This window comes from Ipomoea triloba, chromosome 9 (assembly GCF_003576645.1).
Source record: "Ipomoea triloba cultivar NCNSP0323 chromosome 9, ASM357664v1".
Classification (NCBI taxonomy): Eukaryota; Viridiplantae; Streptophyta; class Magnoliopsida; order Solanales; family Convolvulaceae; genus Ipomoea; species Ipomoea triloba.
In genome coordinates, this window is record NC_044924.1 from 20,742,285 (window position 1) to 20,768,188 (window position 25,904).

Genomic DNA, 25,904 nt, shown 5'->3' on the forward strand with positions numbered 1-25,904 from the left:
ACATACATACAGAGGATTGGACTACCAATGAGTAGATAGCCAAGTGTGCACGAGAGGAACACAAGCTTATTACTGAACTGGGGTATGTTCCCTCTTTTTTTTTTTTTTTTTTTTTTAATTATGAATCCAATACGGTAGACGTTAATACTAATTCTTGGTGGGTTAACTCTGGTTCAACAACCCACATTGCAAACTCTTTGTAGGATATGAAAATGCTGAGACAACCGACAGGAACTGAGTGAAGCATCTTCTCTGAAAACAAGGTTGCATCACTAGTGGAAGCTGTTGGAGTTTGCACTTTAGTTTTGAATAGTGGTTAGATAAGACATTTTATGTTCCTAGCTCCTCAAGGAACTTAGTTTCAATTTCAAGAATTGTACCCTTCAGATTCAAATTTGAATGTAATACTAATTATTTCAAGTTATTTTGTAATTTTGTTTATGTTGGTATTGGTACATTGTCTGATGGTTTCTTTCGTCTTAACTTAAAGAATGATTTAGTTTATAATTCTTTACATGTTCAAAATGGCACTAATCGAGGCAGTATTAACGAAAATTCCTCAATGTTGTGGTATCGGAGATTGAGACAGATCTCCATTGAATGAATCAAGAAATTAGTTAAAGATGTAGTACTTTCTACCTTAGATTTTTACTTATTTCTTGGCTTGTGTAAACTGCATTAAAGGCAAGCAGACTAACAACTCAGAGAAAGGTGCTAACAGAAGCTCAACATTGTTAGAGATAATTCATACTGACATGGATATGCAAGGTCAGAAATATTTCATTACCTTTATAGATTATTTTTCTAGATTTACTTATGTGTATTTACTTCATCATAAACATGAAGCATTGGATGCCTTTAAACTGTTTAAGGCTGAAGTTGAAAACCAATGCAAGAAGTAAATACAAATAGTTAGGTCAGATAGAGGTGGTGAATATTATGGTAGATACACAGAAAATGGACAAGCTTTGGGTCCGTTCGCTAAATTTTTTCAAGAGCATGGGATTGTTGCCCAATACACCATGATGGGTTCCCCGAATCATAATGGTGTTGCTGAACGAAGAAATCAGACCCTTTTGGATATGGTGTAGAGTATGCTAAGCAACTCTACACTTCCAAAATCATTGTGGGCCGAATCTCTTAAGACGGCAACGTATATATTGAACCGTGTTCCGACCAAGGCTGTCCCCAAGACATCTTTTGAGCTTTTCAAAGGTCAAGAAACGCTAAATTTCTTGAAGATGACTTGATCAGTGGGAGAGATCGGTTTAAGGACCTAGTTCCTTTCTTTGATCATGTTGACTCTCGCCCTTCTACGTCCTCTAACGGAGTTGTACTTATATGCAACACGCCTTCAGTCCCACCTGCGATTATACAACCTACCGTGGAGATTCCACAAGCTGTTGAAACTCAGCCTTTAGAAAAACAGTTCAGGACTTACAACAACCTCCTGAACTCTAGATTTCGAACCAATGGTTGATCCAATTCAAAATTTACAGTAAGTTCCTGAACCGATGCAGACTGAACCAATTCAAGAACTGCCCCCAATTCCTGAAGAGGTAGTTGCGCCACAACCTTCTCAAGGTGCTGGTGTTCCAACATTAAGACGGTCTACTCGGGTGAGGCGTTCAATAGTACCTAGCTATTATGTTTCGTATCTACAAGAGTCTGACATTGGAGCCGAAAATGATCCTAACATGTTTTTACAAGCCACGAATTGTGCCCACTCTGATATGTGGTTAGAAGCTATGAAAGATGAAATTAATACCATGAAGAGTAACGGAGTTTGAGACCTTGTTGAGTTACCCAATGGGGCCAAGCCTATTTGCTGTAAATGGGTTTTCAAAACCAAAAGAGACTCATTGGGTAACATTGAAAGATACAAGGCCAGACTGGTTGCTAAGGGGTTTATTCAAAAAGAAGGAATCGATTACAAGGAGACCTTTTCTCATGTATCAAAAAAGGATTCTCTTCGGGTCATTCTGGCTTTAGTTGAACACTTTAATTTTGAGTTGCAACAAATGGATGTGAAAACTGCTTTTCTAAATAGTGATCTAGAAGAGGAAGTTTATACGAAACAATCTAAAGGTTTCTCTTCTAGGGGTGGTGAAAATTTAGTGTGTAGGCTTAGGAAATCCATATATGGCTTGAAATAAGCTTCCCACCAATGTTATATTAAGTTTGACGAAGTCATTTCTTCATTTGGCTTTGTTCAAAGTATCTTAGATCAATGTATATACCAAAAAGTCAGTGAGAGTAAAATATGTTTACTTGTGTTATATGTGGATGACATCATGCTTGCTGCTAATGATGTGTGGATGCTTTGCAACGTGAAACAATTCCTTTCCAAAAATTTTGATATGAAAGATATGGGTGATGCGTCTTTTGTTGTTGGGTCCATTCAGGGATAGGTCCCGGGACATTTTGGGTCTATTATAGGAAACCTATATTAACAAAGTTTTGGAGAGATTTTGGATGCAAAATTATTCACCGAGTATTGCTCCCATAGCAAAAGGGGATAAGTTTGGGTTTTGGGCAGACAGACATCTTAAATGTTGTTGGTTATTCTAATTTGGACTTCGCTGGTTCTGTTGATACTCGGAGATCAACTTCTGGGTACGTTTTTTAGTCCACTTCGGAAGGTATATGACTCAAGAATTTCATCTCCGGGCTTAGATTGTAGATTTCATATCTAAGCCATTAAAAGTCTACTGTGACAGCTCTGATGCTGTCTTCCTGGCTAAAAATGACAAAAGTGGGTGTCGAATCAAGCATATCGACATTAAGTTCCTAGCCCTTTGAGAGCGTGTTAAATGCAAAGATGTTGTCATTGAACACATTAGCACATAGTTGATGTTAGTAGATCCTTTGACTAAAGGCATGCCTCTATTCAAATTCAAGGATCTTATTGAAAAGATGGGATTTTCGCCCACTTTATAATTTTGTACATGCATTGATAAAGAGATTTTAGTGACGTGTTATGATGGATGCGGTGTGAGTGAAGTGGTGAGTGAAGAGTGTCGTCCTCTAGGAAGGCGTAAGGGAATTGGCAAGCAAGCGGATTAAGCACAAGGGCAAAAAGTGTTCGAAAGCTAGTCCGAAGTATTTGTATGAGTGAATCATGCTAAGAACAAAACAATTAATGCAAAAGAATATGAAACAATTAAAGGGAAAGGGGATTCGAATAAACTTATCAAGCATGTTCACCCTCGATTTCCTATGGTCCTAGGACTTGACAATGCTCATTGGACACGATTGAGACAAGATCACTAGTGCCAATGCCACTCTCGTGGACAATGGCCTCTCTCCCATGCCTTAGCCTTATTCTCATAATAACTAGGCTAGAAGAGGCAATTCATCAAACACTTGGTGTGCCTCTTGCCTTCCAATCTCCCTTTTCTCAAAGGCGAGAAGGAAATGTGGATGGTGAGGGCTTGGAACACTCCCTACTCTCGTAGGTGAGTATTCCTATCCTAATCCTCTATTGCAACCAAATCCTTGTTGGCATAGAGTCAAGACAATCATCCCAATCCACAATCAATCATCAAACAAGCATTATCCAATCCTAGGTTTAAGAAATTTAGAACTCAAGGGAGATTATGCAAGACTAATTGATTCAAATCCTCAAAACGATCTAGCTACTCATGGCTAAAATTGAAATAAAAAAGCAATTGAATTAACAAAGCAATAGAATCAAATCAACAATTAGCAATTGAAATGCAAGAATAGAAAATGCAACTTATCTTAAAATTGAAGTAAAATCCTTGAGTACTTTGTTCAATACAATCTTGAAATGTGAATTTCTCTCTAAATCTAGCTATGGAACATGGTTTTGGATTGCAATTGAGCTATGGAATGGAGAGAATTTGAGAGCTAAAACCTAGAGAGAGAAAGTTCTTCTTTGGAGCCAAAAGTCCCCCTCAAATGATTCCCTCTTCCCTTTTTAAAAGTGAATAACCGCCAATTTTCCACGATGGACGCTTGGCTGGACGCGCGTCCAAGGCGTGTTGTTGTTCTGCTTTGAAAACTTCAGAGAGTTGAATTCTGGACGCCACCTTGGACGCGCGTCCATGGGCGCGTCCAAGGCAGGATTCTTTTCTGCTTTGAAACTTCAGAGAGGGAACATTTGGACGCCAGCCTGGACGCGCGTCCATGGGCGCGTCCAAGGCCTATTTCGTCCTCCAACTTCGGCTTGTGAATTCTTCTCCAAAATATTGCCATTTTCTGTCTTTAAGCACTTCTTTTTACATACAAAACAATCGGTAAAGTGTGGAACGGGGTACAATGACAATATAAAGTATTCTAATGCAATATAGGATTAAATCACTCATCAAATCCATGATTTATGCACTAAACGATCCAAGAATAACCTTATGAAGTTGGCATCTTTTGCACTTATCATACATTCAGTTCAATTTAATGAAATTCTTTTGCACTTCAGAGACTTCAGATATTTTCTTTTTAGTGTGTACACTTTGTTTCAGTTTTATCTAATTAAGAAAATAATTCAGTGGACTTGAAATAAACATATGGTTTGTTTCATTAAATTGATTACCTAAGTACTCTAAGGCAATTTGCATTTGATCATAATGGATACTATTCACGCTAAAGAGGACGTGTCATTATGGTTGGTGTAATCTTGTTCCTGGACTTTCATGTTTACACCAAGTGGGAGAATATATCGTTTTTCCCGTTAGTTATTACTAGTATTTTCGCCCGTGCGTTGCACGTAATGGATTTGTTATAATATTTTAAGAATATTTGTATCGATATACAATTATATAAATTATAACATTGAATATTATATAGCGCAATTGATGAAATTGGTTGGATCGATTATGTTTTATGATGTTTTTCTTGCTTGAATTATAACAAATAATTGTCCAATTACCCGTGCGATGCATGGATAATTTTTTTTAATTATATATTGAGATAATAAAAATAAAGATGAAATTATAAAAAAAATTCTAATATTGAACGTGTACATTTATTTGATTATAAGATTAGTGCAAAAGTATTACTCAATTAATTGAATAATATATGATTTGTTTGTCTACAATTATCTTAAGAAGATCTATAAGTAATATGACTTATGTAATTATATTATTACTAAAATAAATATGGGAAAAATGAGAAAATAATTTAATTATGGTTATTATAAAAATAAATTGATCAATGTTTAGCTTAATTACCATAATAATTATTAGCTAATTATTATTAGTCAATTACACTTATATATGTGTAATTATACTTTTATACTTTAAGTATATTCATTTTCACCATATTGCATTTAGTTTTATCTTCCTCCTCTATATTTGAATGAATTAATTTTGATTATTATAAAAATCTAACAACCCATGTCAAATTAATTTTTTTAAAGTTTAAATAACTTAAAGTTTTCAAAAGGAAAGTATAATTATTTTTTATTAAATTTAAAAATAATTTTTAGTCAATTAGTAATATCATTTTCCTTTTCCGATAAATGATTTTACTTTTATTAATAGTGTTGATACGTGAATATAACAACGATATTACCAATTAATAGATATTAGTTAATTTCCATTTTACATTTTCTTACCAAATAAGCTTTATTAATTATTTGACAAATAAAATATTTAATTAATTGACTACAAAAGCTTGGGCGGGAAAAATGAAATAGGGGGATTTTACTTTTATATATAGTATAGATAGCATAGATAATACGTGTAAGTTTAATTTTGTTTAATTATTGATGTAAAATGTGTACCTTTAATTTCCTTTAATTATGTCGTAATATGTGTACCACTAATTTCAATTCCTTAATTGATTACATAAATCTATAGTATGGCAAGCTATATTTTGGCAAGTATAGAAATAGTTTAATAAAAGTATAATGTGTGAATTAATTTCTTTTTTTTTTGAAAACTGTGAATTAATTTCTTAATTACTATAGTTAAAGATTTTATTCAAAAGTAACTATTAGCATAACTTTATGTGTAATAATCTGTGAATTTGAATAATTTGCATAATTGTATGGACACAATAATTTGTAAATTAGCGTAATAATCTGTGAATTGGAACAATTATCATAATTTTTTAAATATCCTTTAATTATGATGGACTTAATAGGTGTATTATCAATTTCCTTAATTGATTATATTTTTTTGAAAAGTCCTTAATTGATTATATAAAAATATAAAATTTAAATAACGGAAAATATTAATTCATTTATTTCTATAATTTTTCAAAAGTAATAAAAGGAAGTGAATGGGCAATTGATATTATTTGAAGTGAAAAAAAAAATCATCATAGGAAGGAATTCTCAATGTTTAATTATACCATAATAAATTTAGATGTTAAATACAATTGGTAATTACCATGGGTTATTTAGATGGTATGGTAATTACCTATATATATTACCTAAATAAACAGATTAACATATGGATCAACATTATAAAAAATTGATGAAGCCTTAAGATATATTAGGAAAAGTATCAATTAATTAAAATATGATATATAGTACTAAAAAATTAAAATATGACAAAAGAAATTATATTAGAAAATTGATTAGCTAGTATCAATCCTGCTAATTTTTCGTAATACTATATTTGTAATTACCGTTATAAACATATTTAATAGAAAAATTTAAGAGCTTATTACCGAAATGGTCCCTCGACTATTGCAAAATTACCAATTTGATCCTCGACAATTTTTTGTGCCCAATTAAGTCCCTCGACTTTGAAAATTTTAACCAATTTGGTCCTCCGTTTATTTTGCCGTTAAACATCCGTTAAAATGGGGACTAAATTGGTAATTTTGCTATAGTCAAGGGACCAAATTGGTAATTTTGCTATAGTCAAGGGACCATTTCAGTGAAAAAATAATTACCAATTTGGTCCCTTGACTATAGAAAAATTACCAATTTGTTCCCTTGACTATAGCAAAATTACCAATTTGGTCCCAATTTGACGGATGTTTAACGGTAAAATAAATGGAGGACCAAATTGGTTAAAATTTTCAAAGTCGAGGGACTTAATTGGGCACAAAAAATTGTCGAGGACTAAATTGGTAATTTCGCAATAGTCGAGGGACCATTTCGGTAATAATCTAAAAATTTAATTAGGAACTTATATTAAGCATTTTGGATTATTATTATATTTATTATTATTATTAGGAAAATTATATTAGAAAAATTATATTCAGAAATTATATTAAGAATTCTGAATTATTTAGTATTGTTATTATTATTATTATTATTATTATTATTATTATTATTATTATTATTATCTTAACAGCATCAGTATTATATTAATGTATAAATTTTATATTATTATTATTCATGCAATAGATCCACCTCATTATACCAAGAGGATTATTATTTTTATCCTATCCCAAAACCATAATAATATGCAAGAGTATAAGATAAACTTTTCAAAAGAAACACAACTAAGGGATAGAAATAGCAAGTAATTTTAATACAATATATTTATAACAACAACCAAACCAAATTAAAAAAGAAAATACATAGAAACTTCTCCATAAATTAAAAAAAAATAACTTTTAGAGATAGAAAAATATGTAATTTTACCACTGCATAATTGTAACAACAACTGAATTGAACCTTTGCAGGCCATTTGCTCCTCATCCATTGCCCTTCCTGATCTAATTGCTGATACGGGTGGTAAAAGCAGTCAACAATCTTCATCAGTTATTCTATACCCAAAAACCCCAATATATAATTCAAGGCCTTGAATCACGTTTACCTTTTTCCAATCCACTCTCTCGTAGTCAACAAATTCTTTCTTCGGCTTCACTTGCGGGGAAGAATATGGTATGCTCTTTCTCCTCTTCCTCCGCTAACCCCTCTCATTTACCCTAGATGACACCGGTGAATGTTTGCGATTTACCGGTGCCGGCGACTACGCATAAAAAATCATCTTTTTCAACCGATTCAAGTAGGTCGGTGCAATTCTTGGTGCATGCACCACCGTAGCTTTCTCAGAGAAGCTAGATGGGGCTTCGTTATCGCTAGGAAATGGTATATCATCACCAAATTGAATTACAAAAAAATTCAAAACAATTGTTAACACGAAATCATAAACTAAACAATGAAAGGAAGAACAACAAAGCATAACCATGAATCTAAAGAAAGAAACCAAAAGATTTTCACTTACTCTTGAGTCTTGAGCTTGTCCATCAGAGTTGTGATCGGAAACCTACGAAACGAATGCCAACTTTGCCGAGTTCAGAAGTTGTGAGGGAGCAATCTCTCATGCTCGGAACTTATATGAAAGAAATTGGGATTATGGCAATAAATATTATAGAAATATATAAATGGTTAATTAATAAAATAACCATATATATATTTGGTTTTACTAAAATAATTCCCGTGGTATTATGGAATAAAATTAGGAAGAATGCTATTGGAGTAGAGGTTTTAATTTTCTTGGGATTATGGCAATAAATTTTATGGAAATATATATAGTTAATTAATAAAATAACCATATATATATTTGGATTTACTAAAATAATTCTCGTGTGATTATGGCATATAATTTTACTAAAATAATTCTCGTGTGATTATGGCATATATATCACACCAATTATATAATCAATTATTCAATCAGCAATTAATATATTACAATTATTCAATCACTAACATTTAACCATAATAAATTAATAATAAATTAATAATTAATAAATTAAATGAATAAATAAATAAAATAACTGAATTTACATATATACCACTAACTTTGGGCGGGAAAGTTTAGAAGGAGGATAATGGTTTTATATATAGATAGATTATTAGGATTATTATTATAAATAATAAATTAAGTATTTTATGTGGTGCAAACTATTTAGGCTGACTAAGTACTAGTCTTTAGTCAGCATTAGTTAATTGGTTACCTACATTGATGGGATGTAGGTCTATAGATAGAGTCTACGTCCTCTCACTGCTTAGTTCACGAAATACACCATCTAAATTACTGAGTGAAGTGAGAGAAACATCTTTGTTTTACGGTGATTCCACAAGTAGCCTGAGGAGCCTCTTTTCAACAGACACCGGTCACAGGCAACCAAGGTCTTAAACTGTCCTATGTGGTTTATATGCTTACAAAATTCACTAATGAGTTCGGTTGGAATGAGCAAAAGCATATGTTTTATGCTGAAGATCCAATTTGGGAATCATATTTAATTGTAAATATTTATCATCTTTTTTACTTTCATTTATTTTTTATTAATGTATATGTACTAATAATTTATTTTATATGTTTATTGTAGAGTCATAAAGAAGCTACACCTTTTAGAACAAGAAGCTTTAGGTTTTATAATGAGTTATCTGCAATATATTCTAAAGATCGTGCAATTGGAAAAGATGCACAGACAGCGAATGATGTAGTTGAAGAAATACAAGCTGAAGAACAAAATGATATAAGAGTTGACACAGATGATAGTGCATTTGTTGGTTTGGATGATATTGATTTCATGATTACACAGGCTGGGGCAAAATGATGGAAGAAAAAGAAGCAATTCAAGTAAAAGATGAGTCATGATAAAAACCAAATATAAAAAAAAGATGAGTCATGATGAAACTATCGAGATATATATGTGTTGAGAATATGCTTAATGCTGCGAAGGTAATAAGCAATACAATGTCAGAAGTTCGTAAGAACTTGTTCGATGGCCTTCAATATGATCGTGATATGGATATGTTTCAGAAGCTTGATCATGCATTACAAGAGGTTAATGGTTTGACAGACGCAATGGACCTTGTTTGTTAAAACTCACTGATCATCCTAATAAACTGGCGTTTTTTATCAGTCTTGATCCTGATCGAAGACTATAGTAGATCAGAAGATTCCTTGCTGCCAATTAATCATTATTCATATTTATATATTATTAACATTGCTATTATCATTGAATTGTTTTGAGTATTTTGTTGAAAAAAAAAACTTATGTTATTCTTCTTCTGAATATTAATAAATGTTCTTTAAAATTTTTTGTAATTTATATGAATATTTTGTTTGATAATTCACAGACCATTGTTTTAATATTGTTGATAAGAAATAATGGTGATATGTTGATTAATTATCAGATGAGGAAATTGAAGTGATGATGATGATATATTGATTAGCAGTTGATTATGGAATGATGTTAATTGATGTGTAACAATAATAATAATAATAATAATAATAATAATAATAATATTATTATTATTATTATTATTATTATTATTATATATTTTGTAGAAGGACATTTATGTCTTTTAAACATATATTCCATTTTTATTCCTTTAACCAACCAAACGTTCGAAATACAATTCTTAAAGTCTATTCGTTCGGCGAACGAAACAATATAATACAATTCATATTTTATTCCTTACCTATTTCATTCCCTATGGAATAATATTCCTATTCCCTCCAAATTCATTCCGTGAATCAAACGTGTTGTTACTAAAAAGTTAACCACTTCACGAAAAGTCAGCGAAAACAATAATTTTTTCTTGTTTAATGTTATAGCTAACGGGACATCAAGTAATAGTGTTTTTTTTAACACTTACTCTCTATAAGGTAGTATATGTTCTATACTTTCTTAATTTGGGGTTCGATCCTATAACTAATCATTTCGAATGGTAATAAAAGTGTCATCACACTATATCGTAGTTTACAAGTAATAGTTTTAATTGGTTAAAGTAGCACAGTGTCATTGTTTCTTAATAAAGCAGCTTTAAAAACGACCTGTCTTGTCTTCAAACTAAATAACCGATACAATAATGATATAAAGTAAGTAAATAAATGAGCCCGCAAATTCCGCAATAAGATCGACCGCAAGTTAAAATCTTTGTTGGAGGTTCTTGGATCGGAGTAGCACTTGTCAATCAATTAAGTAAATTTTTCTTTGTTGGAGATTATTTATTGTTATGGATGGTTAAAACCTGCCGGCCAGCTAGAATTTCTTCATTAAAAAGTCCCAGAACAGAACAAAAAGTCAAAAAGAAGAAATTTCAGCAATTTCTAGAGTACTTAATTATATTCCTTAATTGGCATGGCATGTGATATGTACTCAGAAGCTTCTATCTTGTTAGTATCAAATGTTTATCATTACATCAAAAACATAATATCTCTAGCTATCTTGACTTTTCACCGGTCTCCACCTAAAAATTCACCCTAATTCATAGACATAATTTATTCTCCCCGGCTTTAGCCACCAATTGATGGACTTGACTCCTTACCGGCCTCTGCCAAGCAAATGTTGTCCCTCCCATTACCTGCCATGCCAGACTCGAACCTGTGATCTTACTTTGATACGACTTTGTTAGGAGGATTAATTAAACGTTTAATTGATACTAGGTTCAAAACTATAGCTAATATCAAAGACACAACATTATTTCCTTATAAATAGATATCACATTTTTGAGAAGGTGCTGAACTTGACTCTCCCCTAACCTCTATCCAAACATTCCCTAGCCACCAATTGATGGACTTCACCCTTTACAAGCCTCCCCCAACATATCTATATCTATATAAAGCAAACATTGCAGCTCTAGTTTCCATTGAAGGATGAAAAACATGAGAACCGTAATAAGAGCCCTCCTTGTTCTTCTCATCCTTGCCATTTCTACTCATTCCGTCGAGCCAAAACCTCAGTTGTCTGGAGAGAAGGCAGTTCTTACCATAAACAGCTTCGAAAAGGGCGGAGATGGGGGCGGTCCATCTGAGTGTGACGGCCACTACCATTCCGATGACACCTTAATCGTCGCACTTTCCACTAGATGGTACAACCACGGCCACCGCTGCCATAACTATATCACCATAAACGGGAATGGGCGGAGCGTGAAAGCTATGGTTGTGGACGAGTGTGACTCCAATGGGGGATGTGCTAATAACATAGTTGACGCCTCAAAAGCAGTGTGGAAGGCCTTAGGTGTGCCAAAACAACAGTGGGGCGAGCTCAAAGTAACCTGGTCAGATGACTAGCTTAATTCACCCATTTCCCATCGGTCAGAACTGCGCGCTCTGTATCTCATGCATGTTTTCCTTTCCTTTCCTTTCAAATAATAATGTAACCTGCGCGCTCTGTAACTCTTTTAATATAATATGAATTAGATCTACAACTATGAATATATATATATACATACATATATATAATTAAGATTTTAGCATTGATTAATAATATTGTGCATATATTTTCTAACATCATATATATAAAACATTAGATGATGGATTAAGAACCACATAAATTCTCAACACAAGCGATACTTAGCTTCAAGCTAGCTAGACTAGAGTTCCCCTTCCCATATCCCAAGACTAATACTGTAGGATGGAATTAATTTAACCTGAATTTGACGTTTAATTTATAGTTCGTTACAAAATATGAAGTAAATTTATTGAAAGAGAAGGACAGGATGCACATATTTCAATGGAAAACTCTTTAACAAAATAAGAAAATGAATTCCTTTTCATCTCTTAATAATAGCTTACAAGAATCACTAATATGTTATAAATTATTATATTATAAATAAATATCTATTTTTGCTTCCATCCCTTTGTCAACTTTTAAGATGTGTCTTTTGAAGTGCATTGTAAGTTACTTTCTTCCCCTCTGTGGCCTATATTAAGGCTCATATCTCTTGGAATTTGATAAACTTTTCTCACCAATTTTACTCTATTCCTTAGTTTCTCTCTTTCTCTCTATTATTTCATTTTTTTTACACTTTATCAGTAAAAGTGCTTTACATTTTGAAATAGTCATTTTTTGGAGGCATGTTTTACATATCTATTATGTTCATGTTAATATAATGACTAGTACCAATATAAAATAAGTTACGGAGTATATGTTTTTTTTTGTGTTTACTCACTTATATGTTATTGCAACCATGTATATATCATTTACCCGGGTCTTTCCCCCATTAAAAATAGGGGTCATGTCTAATAATTTAATTTGGATCTTCATTGTTTTTGTTCCACCTGCAAAGACAAAGACAATAATAGAGAGACAAGAATATGGAGAGATTAGTTTTAATATTTAAATTTCGCTATAATGATAGAGGTTTCTATTTATAAAGATAAAAAACATAATCTCAAAATAAAAATGTAACTAATTTTTTTGTCCAAATATAATGCATAAAAATTTAACAAAGAAAGAATACAATTCAAAAGTTAATTTAAAAGTGTCATTTTTCGTTCATACTTAAATACAAAATTATTCACCAAAATTTCAATGTCAATTCTTTCTAAAATTTTATTTTCAATTACAATTAAGACTAATCTATGAATTAAAAAAATTATCAAGTATAAAAAAATAATAGATTCTATCTAAAATATTTTTAAAAAAAATTTGAAGGTTCTGTGCAGTCGCCCTAGCCAGATATAGCCAGGATCGAACCTGTCATTTACAATGGCAAATTATTCATAGTTGATTTTTGTACCACTTTTATATTATGCGTAATTATTTAAAAAATATATATTAAGGGTGCGTTTGGTTCGTACATGGGAATCGGAATCGGAATGGGTATCTAATACTTGGTAAGGGTAATGGGTTTTGGTGAAAGTATTTAGCACGTTTGGTAGTTGGGTGGAATGGGAATGATTATTAATAGTTGGGGAAAAAATGATGAAGGAAGATGAAACCCTTATTTAATAAGGGTATGGGTTTTGCCATTAATGGGGTATTCCAAACCCATAGTCGCATTCACAAAACCTATCAACCAAACACTAACAATCACTTTGATACCCATACCTTATGCCTAAACACCCCAACCAAACACACCCTAAGTGTTAATTCGAATATGTTTATGCATACAATATAATATTAAATTGTTTTCTCTTAGTATCCTTCATGTTGCTTGTTTTGCATTTTTTTACTGCTATTTTTTTTTATTTTTTATCTTTTTAATGTAAAGATTACTAACATGGTATTTTATAGTTATCATCATGTCAAATCTCACCAAACTTAAATTTGAAACCCTTGATATTTCTCACAAAAATTATCTATCATGTGCTTTGGATGCTAAGATTGATCTTGATGCTAAAGGTCTTGGATCCAAGATCATAAATTGAAGCGTAGTTTCTAATCAAGATAAAACGAAAGCTATGATTTTGATTTTCCTTCGTCATCATCTTCTTTATAATGGCTTTAAAAGTGAATAACTTAGATAAAAAGATCATGCATATCTTTGGAAATCATTAAAAGAAAGATATGATCATAAGAAAACGGTGATATTGTCAAAGGCCGGTTACTAGACCTGTCAAAATGGGCTAGGCGGGAGAAATTCCAGCCCGGCCCGTATAATCCAGGTGGGAACCCGGGTCACCCCGTATTCCCACCCCCGCCCTTAAATATATTGTGTAAATGTGGTATCATATTAATATTTTAAAATATTGTTGATAACAAAATTTGAACCCTTAACCTTTGATACAACTTATACCACTATTGAAACAATGAAACCTACTATGCAAAGGATACTTATTGAATGCCTTTATATACAGATATATTTATTTATATCATTCACAAGCAATATATATAATTTATTTATATTAAATTTATTACAAGTATTAATTAATATAATTAATTGTATCTTTATATAAATATTAATATATAATTTATTAATTTATTTATATTAAATTTATTACTAGTATTTATATAAATATTAATATATAATTTATTAATTTATTTATATTAAATTTATTGCAAGTATTAATTAATACAATTAATTGTATCTTTATATACATATTAATATAAAGTTTATTTATGTGTGTGTATGTATGTATAATGTGTGTATAATCTGTATATATAAAAACATATATGATGCTTGTTTAAAAGGTTTAATGTGCTTGGTTGGAAATGATCTTAGTTCATAACTAAGAGGTTAGGGCTTAATCCTTAACCTATACAAAATAAAACAATTTTAATACTATTAATTCATAAACAAAAATAATGGGCTGGCCCGTCAGCCCGTCCTATACTGGTTGGGTTGGCCAAATCCCAACCCGTGGAAAAATGGACCCGGCCGGGCTGAGCCGTCTTCGGATCAATCCGAGACGGGCCAGCCCGTATGGGTCGGACTGGCCCGTTTTGATAGCTCTTGTCGTTACGATGGGATGCACCTTTCCTTCCAAAATTTTAAATATGTTAGTGAATATAACTCAACTATTTTTTAAATTACCGCTCAATTGAAATTACGTGGGGAAACAATGACTAATTTGGATATGATAGAGAAAATATACTCTACTTTTCATGCTTCAAATATACTCTCGCAACGTCTATAATGTTGGTTTTATCTCCCACGGAATGGTCGAACGGTAGGCCAACACCACCAGAAAATCGACTAACACACGATCGGAAAACTAGAATGACTTCTCAATCCTCTTTGTAATATGAATTGCCGTTGAGTATAGTGAATTGCTTATGCCTCTCTCGAGGGTTAGAACCCCTATTTATACAGGTTAGGAGGGATTTCTCTCTTAAGAAACTTCTAATCTATCTCGACCTTCATTCCATATCTCTCGCCTTCCTCCGTTAGACTCTTTAGGAAACCTTCATAGCCGCCTTTCTTACACCGTTTCTCCTGCACCGCCTTTCTTACCTCGGCCCCCTCTAGGTCGGTCCGGTCCGACTCATCTTCTTCTTACTTCTTTAACCCGATCTTTCTTCCATGGTAATTAGTTGTTTCAACAACAATGTTGAATCACTCTCAGTTTAAGATCTTCAGTTGTCTTGTAACCTCTTCCCCATATCCTCAACCGACTGACTCCTCATCGGTCGACCTATACCATGTCATCATATCTTCCTTTGAGCCTTCTTCCCCTACTTCGTTAGTCGTTCATTTCGCCCACGCCGAGCCTCTAGTACTGAGCCTTAGTCTATACCCCATCATCAAGTTCCTCATTTTCCCAAGCCACGCAAAGCACTGTTTGGGGAAATGCCTGTGTTACGCCTCCTTTTAGAGATGATTTTCACTCCCTAGTCCTTCACTTTCCCGAGTTATGCAAAGCATGACCTAAAAAAGTACTGTTAGCTCGTCCTCTACCATCGACCCATCTTCTTTGCACTTTATTACTCCAAGCTTGCTTTTACTTGGGAAAAGTTTTGTTACTCCCCCCTAGTCCTTCACTTTCCCGAGTTATGCAAAGTATGACTTGGAAAAGTACTTGCGACCAAGTCTTTCTCCTTGGGATGGTCGTCACTCGTACCTCCCCGAGCTTCGGCTTTCGACCTTATCGTCTCCCGGTCCCATCAATCACATCCATTGCATTTAATGCTTTTGATCCTCATCTTTTGTCAATCAGCAAGCTTCTGACACTGTCACATCGCTTTAACTCCCTCCACTCAAGTGCAACTGCTGGTTGTTATTCTCGAAGCAATTTTCTCCCCTATAAATACCACTGCTGCTTTAACTTTTGCTCATTCACCCTCATCTCAAAACTTACCCGCTGAGAACCATGGCACCCAAACACAAAGTCTCCACCCGCCAAAACCTTCATCTGCCATCGCGTAGAGCAAATGATCTCTACTGAGGACTTGCAGCCTTTTGAGGGTGCCAGTCCTCTTTATCTGCTTTAGTCGATTGCCTACCACTGCCTCCAGGTATCCTTCTCACTTGCACGTTTTCGCTTCTTTCAAGTCCGAACTCTTACAGTTGTCATTTCTTTCAGGCTCAACAATTTCATACTAGACTTCATGGTGTCGTCAAGTTCCTAACTAAAGTTTCCGAACTTCTTAAGTCAGCTAAGGTGACTAACTCCAAGGAGGTGAAGACTTTGAAAGCCAAGATAGCCAAACTGAGCACAAACTTGGCTGAAGGATGGGAGAAGGCAAAGAAGCTGATTGAGGAGCTGAAGTCGGCCCGAGAGGATGCGCTTACCGATTTTAAGGAGTCAGAGGACTTTCATGAGGAAGCCATGACCCATGCCGATATGCATGCTCGGGCCGTGGTGGGCAAGTGGTTGTAGGGTGAGGTTGGGAAGCAATTCCTGCTCGACCTTGGTGAGGTGGACTACGGTTTGGGGTACCAGGACACTCAAAAAAAAAAATTCGACCAACTCAAGGCTCGAGACGCCACCTTCTCTTTGACTCACTCTTTTAAGCCCAGCTACCCCCGTTGATGACCAGGGGGCCGATGATGTAACTCTGAATGCCTCGGTGGATACAACTGGCGGTGAGATTCCGATGGATAGTGCATATCTGAACTCATCAGCCAACTTGAATTCCGTGGCTAGGATGGACCATAACCCGGTTCCGACTCTTACTAAGGACGGCTAAGGGGACACAATTGCTACTGGAGAGGAAGACCCATCAGCTGCTCTCCAACTGAATCGCCAACGCTCTAGGAGCTCCAATCGCAATCCGCCTACTGGACCAACGAAGGTGGACACAAACGGAGTCCCACAGTCTAAGGCTTTAAATGTCACGGCTGTTTTTGCTTTCCGCTTTTGTTCGCCCTGTAATAGAAATAGGGCTTTTTTAAATGTTGAATGAACAACTCTTTCGCTTTTCTTAGTTTTGCCCTTTTTACTTTGCCTGCTTTGATTTTGTGCTAAGTACAATAATTGCCTCGCCGAGATAACTTTGCTCGGGTCTTTTTTACTTCAACTTTCCCTTATGGCCATTGGCTCGCAAATCATTATTCACGAAATTAACTAAGTCCTAACTCGGACCCTTCAATCCTTTCAAAGTCCTTCGCATCGAATTTGATCTAAGTCTTAGAACTGGTATGCAGCCGCTCGGCAAAGCGCCTTTATCTTTGGCTCAAACTTTGTAATTTTTCTTTTCTCCTTCTTTTGTTATAGCTCGTTCTTCTTTTCTCTCACGCACATTTTCTATTAAGAGTGGCCCAGGAGATATTCTAAATCTGGCTTCCTTGGGTTAGGAGGGCTACCAAGAAAACGAAAGACTATCATTCCAACAGATTCAAGTTAAAAAGAAGAATTCTCCCCCAGCTAGGCTAGGGCGTGGAATTCCCACGAGCAACGGAGCGAGCAAGCAATGCCATTGGAAATGACAAGATCCCTTGAGAAGAATAAAATCTCTAAAGCATGCCTTCGTAAACACTTTAAAATTCTTTCAGGTGATGAACACGGCTTAGGATTGATCCCCTCCCGAGGAAACTCCACAAGAGAAGCGAGGGCGGAACCCTTCACGTACCCGTCGGTCTCTAGGTACTCAAAGGAGGCGACTCCACTTTCTTTTACGGCGGAGCTCGTATACTGAATTTCGGAGCAGCTTATTCGAGAACAGCCAATGAGTGCACAAGAGCTGATAGGCCAAGAGTTGATTCCATTTCAGCGCTTACTCTAAGAAGAAGACCTGTTGATGCGGCGGCTAGGATCCGATCTCGCTTTCCGCTTGACGAGGGATTAGGCCTATCTGCCTTCATTAAAGTAATAAGATTGCCCAGCATTAGAAGCAGTTTCCATCTTAAGGATGGACGGTTACACTATCCTTCCCCACTCTTTGAGTCGATGACTGCTAACGGAATTCCTAACTTTGGACCTAGAGTCTTTTGTCACTTCCCTTGCAAACACAGAGAACAAAGGCACTTCTTTCAAGGGTTTCTCACGGGGAGACTGCCTTATGAGAGACTCCTTCTCATGCTGCTTGATAATGGCACAGCCCTGAGAGCCTTTTGCACTTGACGAACCCTTTCCCCCCTTTCGAAAGATAAAGTACAAGGAAGGACGCACAGTCTATGATGGACCTATGCGCCTACTCCGCAAATGGGAAGATAGAGAACTCTCCCTACGTAGGGTGGGGAAGATAACTCGGAATAGGCTAGAATCTGGACACCTGAAAGCGGGGTTCACTGATCCGAACTCCCTTCATGGCTTTGCTTCCTTCTTGCCTGTATTGAATCCGTCCTTGCTTTCTTGACCTCGTCTCGATTTATCCTAGTATAGGAGATTGACGCTTTCTTCTATTATGAGATTGGCTTTGTCCTTATCTCTTATATTCGATTCTCGCAATATAAATTCTTATTATAACTGTAGGCTTTTAAGCCATTACATGAGGTAAGCTTTTCAGCTGCTAAGTGTAATAGACCTTTCGACCACTAACTAGCTAAGGGTCTTTCGACCTAAAAAGGGGCGGACTTTTCAGCCTACCCTAAATTTTAGACTTTTCAGCCTTTACAATATCTCGGACTTTTCAACCCTTACTGATAAAATTTCTAGAGGTGATAAGAGTTCCAGATCCTCTCTACTAGTCAACCGCTCATTGTTTCCAGTCAGTATGTTACTGGTTGAACCACTGTAGCTATGCGATAAGGTCCCTCCCATTTCTTTGCAAACTTTTTGCCTTCATTGGGTTGACTAGCAGTCCGACTTCTGAGTACTAAGTCCCCTTTAAAAAAATAGCGAAGCTTAGAACGCTTTTCCTGATATCTCTTTACCGACCTATGATACTCGGCCATCCTCTGCCGAGCTACCTCTCTTCTGTCCTCAAGGAAGTTCTTTTCTATCATCAGACATTCTTCATTCGCTTCATCGGTGTACCGCATAACTCGGTCGCTAGGTTCGAGTTCCTCAATTGGTACCTAAGCCTCAAAACCATATGTTAAGGAAAAGGGGTTTTCTTCAGTCGCCTTTCTTGGACTCGTGCGGTAAGCCCACAACATTCGTTCTAGCTCGTCCACCCAACTTGCTTTAAGGTCACTCAACTTCTTCCGTATACCATTCATAATAGTCCGATTCACATTCTCTACCTGTCCGTTTGCCTGGGGATAAACTACAGATACCTTAGTGTGCCAAATCCCGAACTGCTCACAGAACTCGGTGAAGGGTCGACAATTGAACTGCTGACCGTTATCACTTATCAAATGCTCAGGTATACCAAACCGGTAAATTATATTTTACCAAAGGAATTTTCGGCACTGATACTCAGTGATCATGACTAATGGCTCGGCTTCTACCCACTTGGTACCGCCCTGGTGCGACTAGCAGTGGGCCCAATAGAACAATATCCCATCTTGCAAAGGGAATGGCAGTGGTGACCGGTGTATAGAAGGAAGTCGTCCTTGTTTCTTTCCGAGCGAAGGCTTGACAACCAAGACATCTTGCCGCCTTTCGGATGCAATCTTTGACCATGGTCGTCCATTAATACTTTTGTAGTACCAACTTTCGTGTCAAAGTATGAGCCCCTTGGTGGGCCAAGCGACTCCCTGAGTGTGCTTTTTCCATTACTTTCTCGGCGTCGGCGGCGTCGGCCGGGAATAGGCATAGCAACAGGGGTCCCCCAAAGGACCTTTTGTATAACTTCCCGTCCTACATGACATAAGACAGTGTCATTCTTTTTTATTCTTGCTGCTTCTATCGGGTCATCGGGCAACTCGACATTCTCTTTGTACATGATAAGGTCGACCAACACCTGGGCTTCTAGAGTAACTTCCTTTTCACTACTACTTTCTCTTCAATTTCTACTCAGCCGACCTATCACATTCACTTTTTTCGCAACCTTATCCCGAGTCTCTATGCTTGGTCATTCCACTATCTTCTTCTGACATATGTTTACTAAGTATTCTGGTATTCCCCCAACTTTATTTTGGACAGAACATCTACCTACGAGTTTTCTGCTCTGGGACGTGGTCGATCTCATAAGTCTGGAACTCCTTTAGGGGTCCCTTAGCTACTTCCTTATACTGTCTCATTCTTTCTCCTTTAGTCTCATAAGATCCTTTCACTTAGCCGACAACCAGACGTGAGTCAGTCCGAATGCGAATCTTCTCGACTCCTAAAGCTTTAGCCACTCTTAATCCATCGAAGACAACCTCATATTCAACTTCATTGTTGGAAGTTTTGAACTGGCACTCCAAAGCATAGTATAGTCGGAATCCATCTGGGTAGTTAACATTACTCTCCCTCTATGGTGCTTCTGACTCGACGCACCATCAACATGCATCTCCTACCATCCCTCGGACTCGGGAATGGTCATAGGGTCGTCCTTTGAGTTTTGTGTCGTGCATTCTACTATGAAATATGTCAATATTTGGGCTTTGATGGCGGGTGATAAGTGCCAAAAGTAGCCATATTTTAGGGGTCATTTAGGTGTAAAATATGCTATAATAGATGTCCATTAGGCCTAGAAACATGCTAAGATAGGGTAATTTCATTGCATATAGGTCTAGGGACTAATCTTGTGTGTTTTTATATAATTTGCACAATTTTTGCACTTCGTAGGGCATTCCGGCGACACTTCAGTAAAACGGACATAACCGGAGCTAGGAATGTCCGAATGAGGCGAGGCAGGTGGCTATGGAATCGTATCGACGAGAGCTACAACATAGAAGAAGACAGAAGAAGCAAACTTCACCACGCACGCTCACACTCGTGGTGATAGGCGTGGAATCTTTCCAGTGCTGACCCACGAGGACCACCACGCGTGTGAGTCACGTGGACAGGTCCTGGACAGATTTTCGTGCATTATTTTCTTTTCATCCAATTTTCCTAAGTCTCCCAAGTCTGGTAGTGCCAAAAATCATCTCCTATCTTGATTTACATATCTTTCTTATTGCTTTTGTTTTAATTACTTATCTTGTTTTAGGATTTATGCTTTAATACTTTCATTATGAATAAAAGAACTTCCGCCAGGCCATTACACGTCTATTGGTTGTCTTCTTGTGCTAACATTGTTTCATGTAGCTTGGAGAACGAAGGCAAAAGAGATGTTAGAAGCTTAAAGTGTGGAAATGAAGGGATGCTTACTTGGTTGTAAACCTCTTATCCCTTCTACTTTTTATGCCTCGTTTTTCAATTCTAAAGTGTGGAAATTAAATTGTTAAACGTGTTCCTTGCATACTTGATAAACACATGCTATTTTGCACACACATAATGCTATATTGTTGATACCCTACACCCCCGGAAACACTTCTAAAGTGTGGAAAGGGTTTGATTGATTTTGAATGACCATGCTCCTTTGTTCCACTTGATCTTCATGGCAACATCGAAGACGATGTTTGTTCTAAAGTGTGGAAAGGATGCACCTTGTGCTTATAATGTCTTGTTTGCTTGATTGATTTATTGGTCTTGTCTTATGGGTGTGTTTTATCTTTGGAGAGTGTGTCATTGTTTCTATCCCTTTTTACCTTCAAAACCAACCATGAACAACACCTCTCCCTTTGATTCTTGTAACTTTTACCTATCAACCTCTTAAATGCCAACATAAATTCGGTTCCCATTCGCCATCCTTGAGAGACACGACACTCGGGGAGTCTTGACTCTTCATTTTACCACCTTCACATTCACTCCCACTAAATTCACAGCATCAGCGGGTCGCGGCTGGTATTAAATTCCATATTGGGTAAGCTCGACTGCCCAGTTGACCATTCGACCGGAAGAGGTCGGATTCCTCAAAACTCCAGCCAATGGTTGATATGTCAACACTCGGATAGGGTGAGCCTGGAAGTAGGTGACCAACTTCTTGGCAGTAACGACCATGGCATAGACTACTTTTTCAAGTGGCGAGTAGCGAACCTCGGCATCTTTCAGAGCCCTACTCACATAAATGTTGATTGTTGAACCTTCTCTTCTTCTCGGACTAGCACCGAGTTAACAGCCTGTTGAGACGCAACTAGGTAAAGAAACAACGTCTCGTCCTCCACCGGTTTGGACAGTAGCGGAGGGGAAAACGAGACCTTCGAAGGCAGTCTGACACTCCTTCGACCAAACGAATCCTTCCCTAGTCTTTAGAGCATCGAAGAAGGGCAAGGATCAATCGGCCGATTTAGAAAGAAATTGGCTTAATGCTGCCAACCGACCTGCAAGACGTTGCAAATCCTTGATGGTCTTAGGCGGCGGCATATCAAGTATAACCCTAATCTTTTCAGGGATTGGCTCAATCCCATGCCGAGTCACCATATAACCTAAAAACTTCCCCCCTTGCACAGCAAATGCACACTTCTTTGCATTCAATCTCAGATTATGTTCCTCCATTGCTACGTACTTTCAAACTTCTCAGTCAGCTAGAGACCACACAACCTTTTGATCGATCCCCATGGACGGTGCCAATGTTGGTTTTATCTCCCACGGAATGATCGAACGGCAAGCCAACACCACCAGAAAATCGACTAACACACGATCGAAAAACTAGAGTGACTTCTTAGTCATCGTTGTATTATGAATTGCCTTTGAGTACAGGGAATTGCTTATGCCTCTCTCGAGGCTTAGAACCCCTATTTATACAGGCTAAGAGGGATTTCTCCCTTAAGAAACTTCTAAACTACTTTAGGAACTCTTTGCTTACTACATTTAGGTATTTTCCTAATCTATCTCGAACTTCCTTCCATAGCCTTCCTTCGCTAGACTCTTTAGGAAACCTTCATAGCCGCATTTCTTACACTGCCTCTCCTGCACCGCCTTTCCTACCTCGGCCCCCTCTAGGTCGGTCCAGTTCGACTCATCTTCTTCTTACTTCTTTAACCCGATCTTTCTTCCATGGTAATTAGTTGTTTCAATAGCAATGTTTAATCACTCTCAATCTAAGACCTTCAACTATCTTGTCACCTCTTCCCCGTATCCTCAATCGACCGACTCCTCCTTGGCCAACCTATACCGCGTTATCATATCTTCCTCCAAGCATTCTTCTCCTACTTCGTCAGTTGTTCCTTTTGCCCACACCGAGCCTTAGTCTATCCCCCATCCTATATAATGAAAAATGACTCACAAATTATTCAGAATTGATTTCATGTCTCCTTTTGGTTGAAGAAAATAATGAATTATTAAGTAAAATTATGAAATTCACCCGACTAGTTGTACTCCCTTCCCTGAAGTGAATGCAATATCCTTTAACTATAGTCATGGTTGCGGCCGTGGAAGAGGTTGTGGTCATGAACGTGGATGAGAAAATAAAAGAGGTTCTAATGGCTAATTTATCCACCAAAATAAAACAGATAAGGAAGAAAAACAAGGAAAGGAAAAAGGTGGAATTGTAAAAAAATATTTGATAAAATTAACTGTTTAGATTAGTGATTAACATGTAAAATGACCAAAAGGGTATACATATATTTAATAATAATAATAATAATAATAATGTAAAAAAATTAAAAATTAAAAATAAAAATAAAAATAAAGGGGAGCCATAGTGGCTCCCCTTTGTTTCCCCACTTCTCCCACAGATATGGGAGAAGTGAGGAATGGAGCCTTAAGGCTCCTATAAAAGGAGCCTTAAGACTCATTGGTTATTGATTACTTTGCGCACCCGCTGGGCAAGCGAATGGGCAAGGTTTCGAGCCTTGTTGAAGGCTCCTTAATTAAGAAGCCTTCAAAAAGCTCTACAGTTTAATTTTTTTTTGTTGTTTTTATATAATATTATAATGAGAGTGTTCTGGAGAAAGACATGTTTTTCCCCAAAACGTCATTTGTAAACGCTGTAAAATGTAGCGTTTGCAAAAATGGCGGTTTAGAGCAAACCGTTGCTCCAAACCGCTATTTTACCAAACAATAATTTTGGTGTTTTGACTGAGGTCAAAATGTCGAAATGATGGATCCGCTAAAATTTTGCCATGTTGTCTTACATGCAATGACACTTATCTTGTATCTCTTAGCTTGGAATATGATAACTTTGCTCACCAATTTTACCCTCTTCCTTAATTGTTCTCTTTCTCTCTTTTATTTCATATTAATTAACTTCATATCAAGTAATTATATTGATAAATATTCTAAAAAAATATTATTAATTATTGCTATTTTATTATTATTTTTTGAAATAGATTTAAGAGTCTATATGACAGATATATATATATGTGTGTGTGTGTGTGTGTGTGTGTGTGTGGGTATATATATATATATATATATATTTACAATCAAATGAGACAACACCTTCCTGTGAGACACAACGTGAGTGCACACAGTTTACTACGCGGATGTACACCACCTAGAGTGTGTGCACTTCGCCCACATGAGTGCACAAAGTTTAGGGTGTGTGCATTCGTAAAGTAGACTGTGTGCACTCACGTTGTGTCTCTCCGTCTCACGGGAAGGTGTTGTCTCATATGAAGTCAACCCTATATCTATATATGTGTGTGTGTGTGTGTGTGTGCGCACATATATGTATGGCATAGAAGAGATACACACAAAACCCTTTCCCTCTCCAGATGACCTACAGAAACTAAACAACGACTGGAAGAGACCTAAGGTGGGTTCCTCTCGTTTATGGTGACACACGGAAAGAAATCCTGCAATAACCTAGTGACCATTTGTAGCAAGCTGACCTGGGGCTATTTCGTAGAAATTCAAGAATTCAAGTAGGAAACGGTGGAGGGGAAACCTAAGCCTAACTGCACGGACAAGAGGTGAACACCAAAAAATGATGATTCGGGGGGTTCCATGATGCTAACATCATGCCCAGGTACGACTGTAACCCCTCACTCATTCCAATAAGCTGCGAACCTACGTACCGGTCACGAACCGTAAGGATTTTTAAAGTATGTGTTCGGTCCTGATTGTCCTAGGGAATGAATTAGTAGGCACTATACTATTAAGCTTGAACTTCCTACGTGATTAAATTAGCCCGTAAGAGAGAAAATTTATTTCAACCCTTGTATCGCAGTATTTCGCGATATACCAAAAATTATCCGATTTTTCAAATTAGTGACGGGATTATTTTCAAAATAATTTTGGTTTCAAAATTCTTCCTATTTAAATTATTTTCCACCGAAACTATATCTGTTTTAATCCCGAACAGTCTAACCGAAGATATTTTCCCTTACCCACCACAAAAATGTGACACTTGGCAACTCCATGCACCACATGTTATTATTTAAATATTTTTGAAGATGATTAAAAAGGAAACTTGATCTCCAAGTTTCTTATTTCTTACCTTATAAGAAACAATGTAGCTTGATCTTCAAGTTTCTTCATCCCTAAAGTGTTGCTATAAAAGGAGACTTGATCTCCCATTTTCTTCATTCCATACCCATTTGGCCGAAATTTAGAGAG

At 36.3% G+C, this 25,904-nt stretch overlaps 1 protein-coding gene across 1 annotated transcript; it reads left to right on the plus strand.

Moving 5' to 3' along the window:
• Positions 1 to 11,549: 11,549 nt before the first annotated feature.
• On the plus strand, positions 11,550 to 12,128 carry LOC116029724 (putative ripening-related protein 7). Its single transcript, XM_031271767.1, has one exon. It carries the CDS (start codon positions 11,550 to 11,552, stop codon positions 11,955 to 11,957), a length of 408 nt encoding a protein of 135 aa, XP_031127627.1. The 3' UTR covers positions 11,958 to 12,128.
• Positions 12,129 to 25,904: the final 13,776 nt, after the last annotated feature.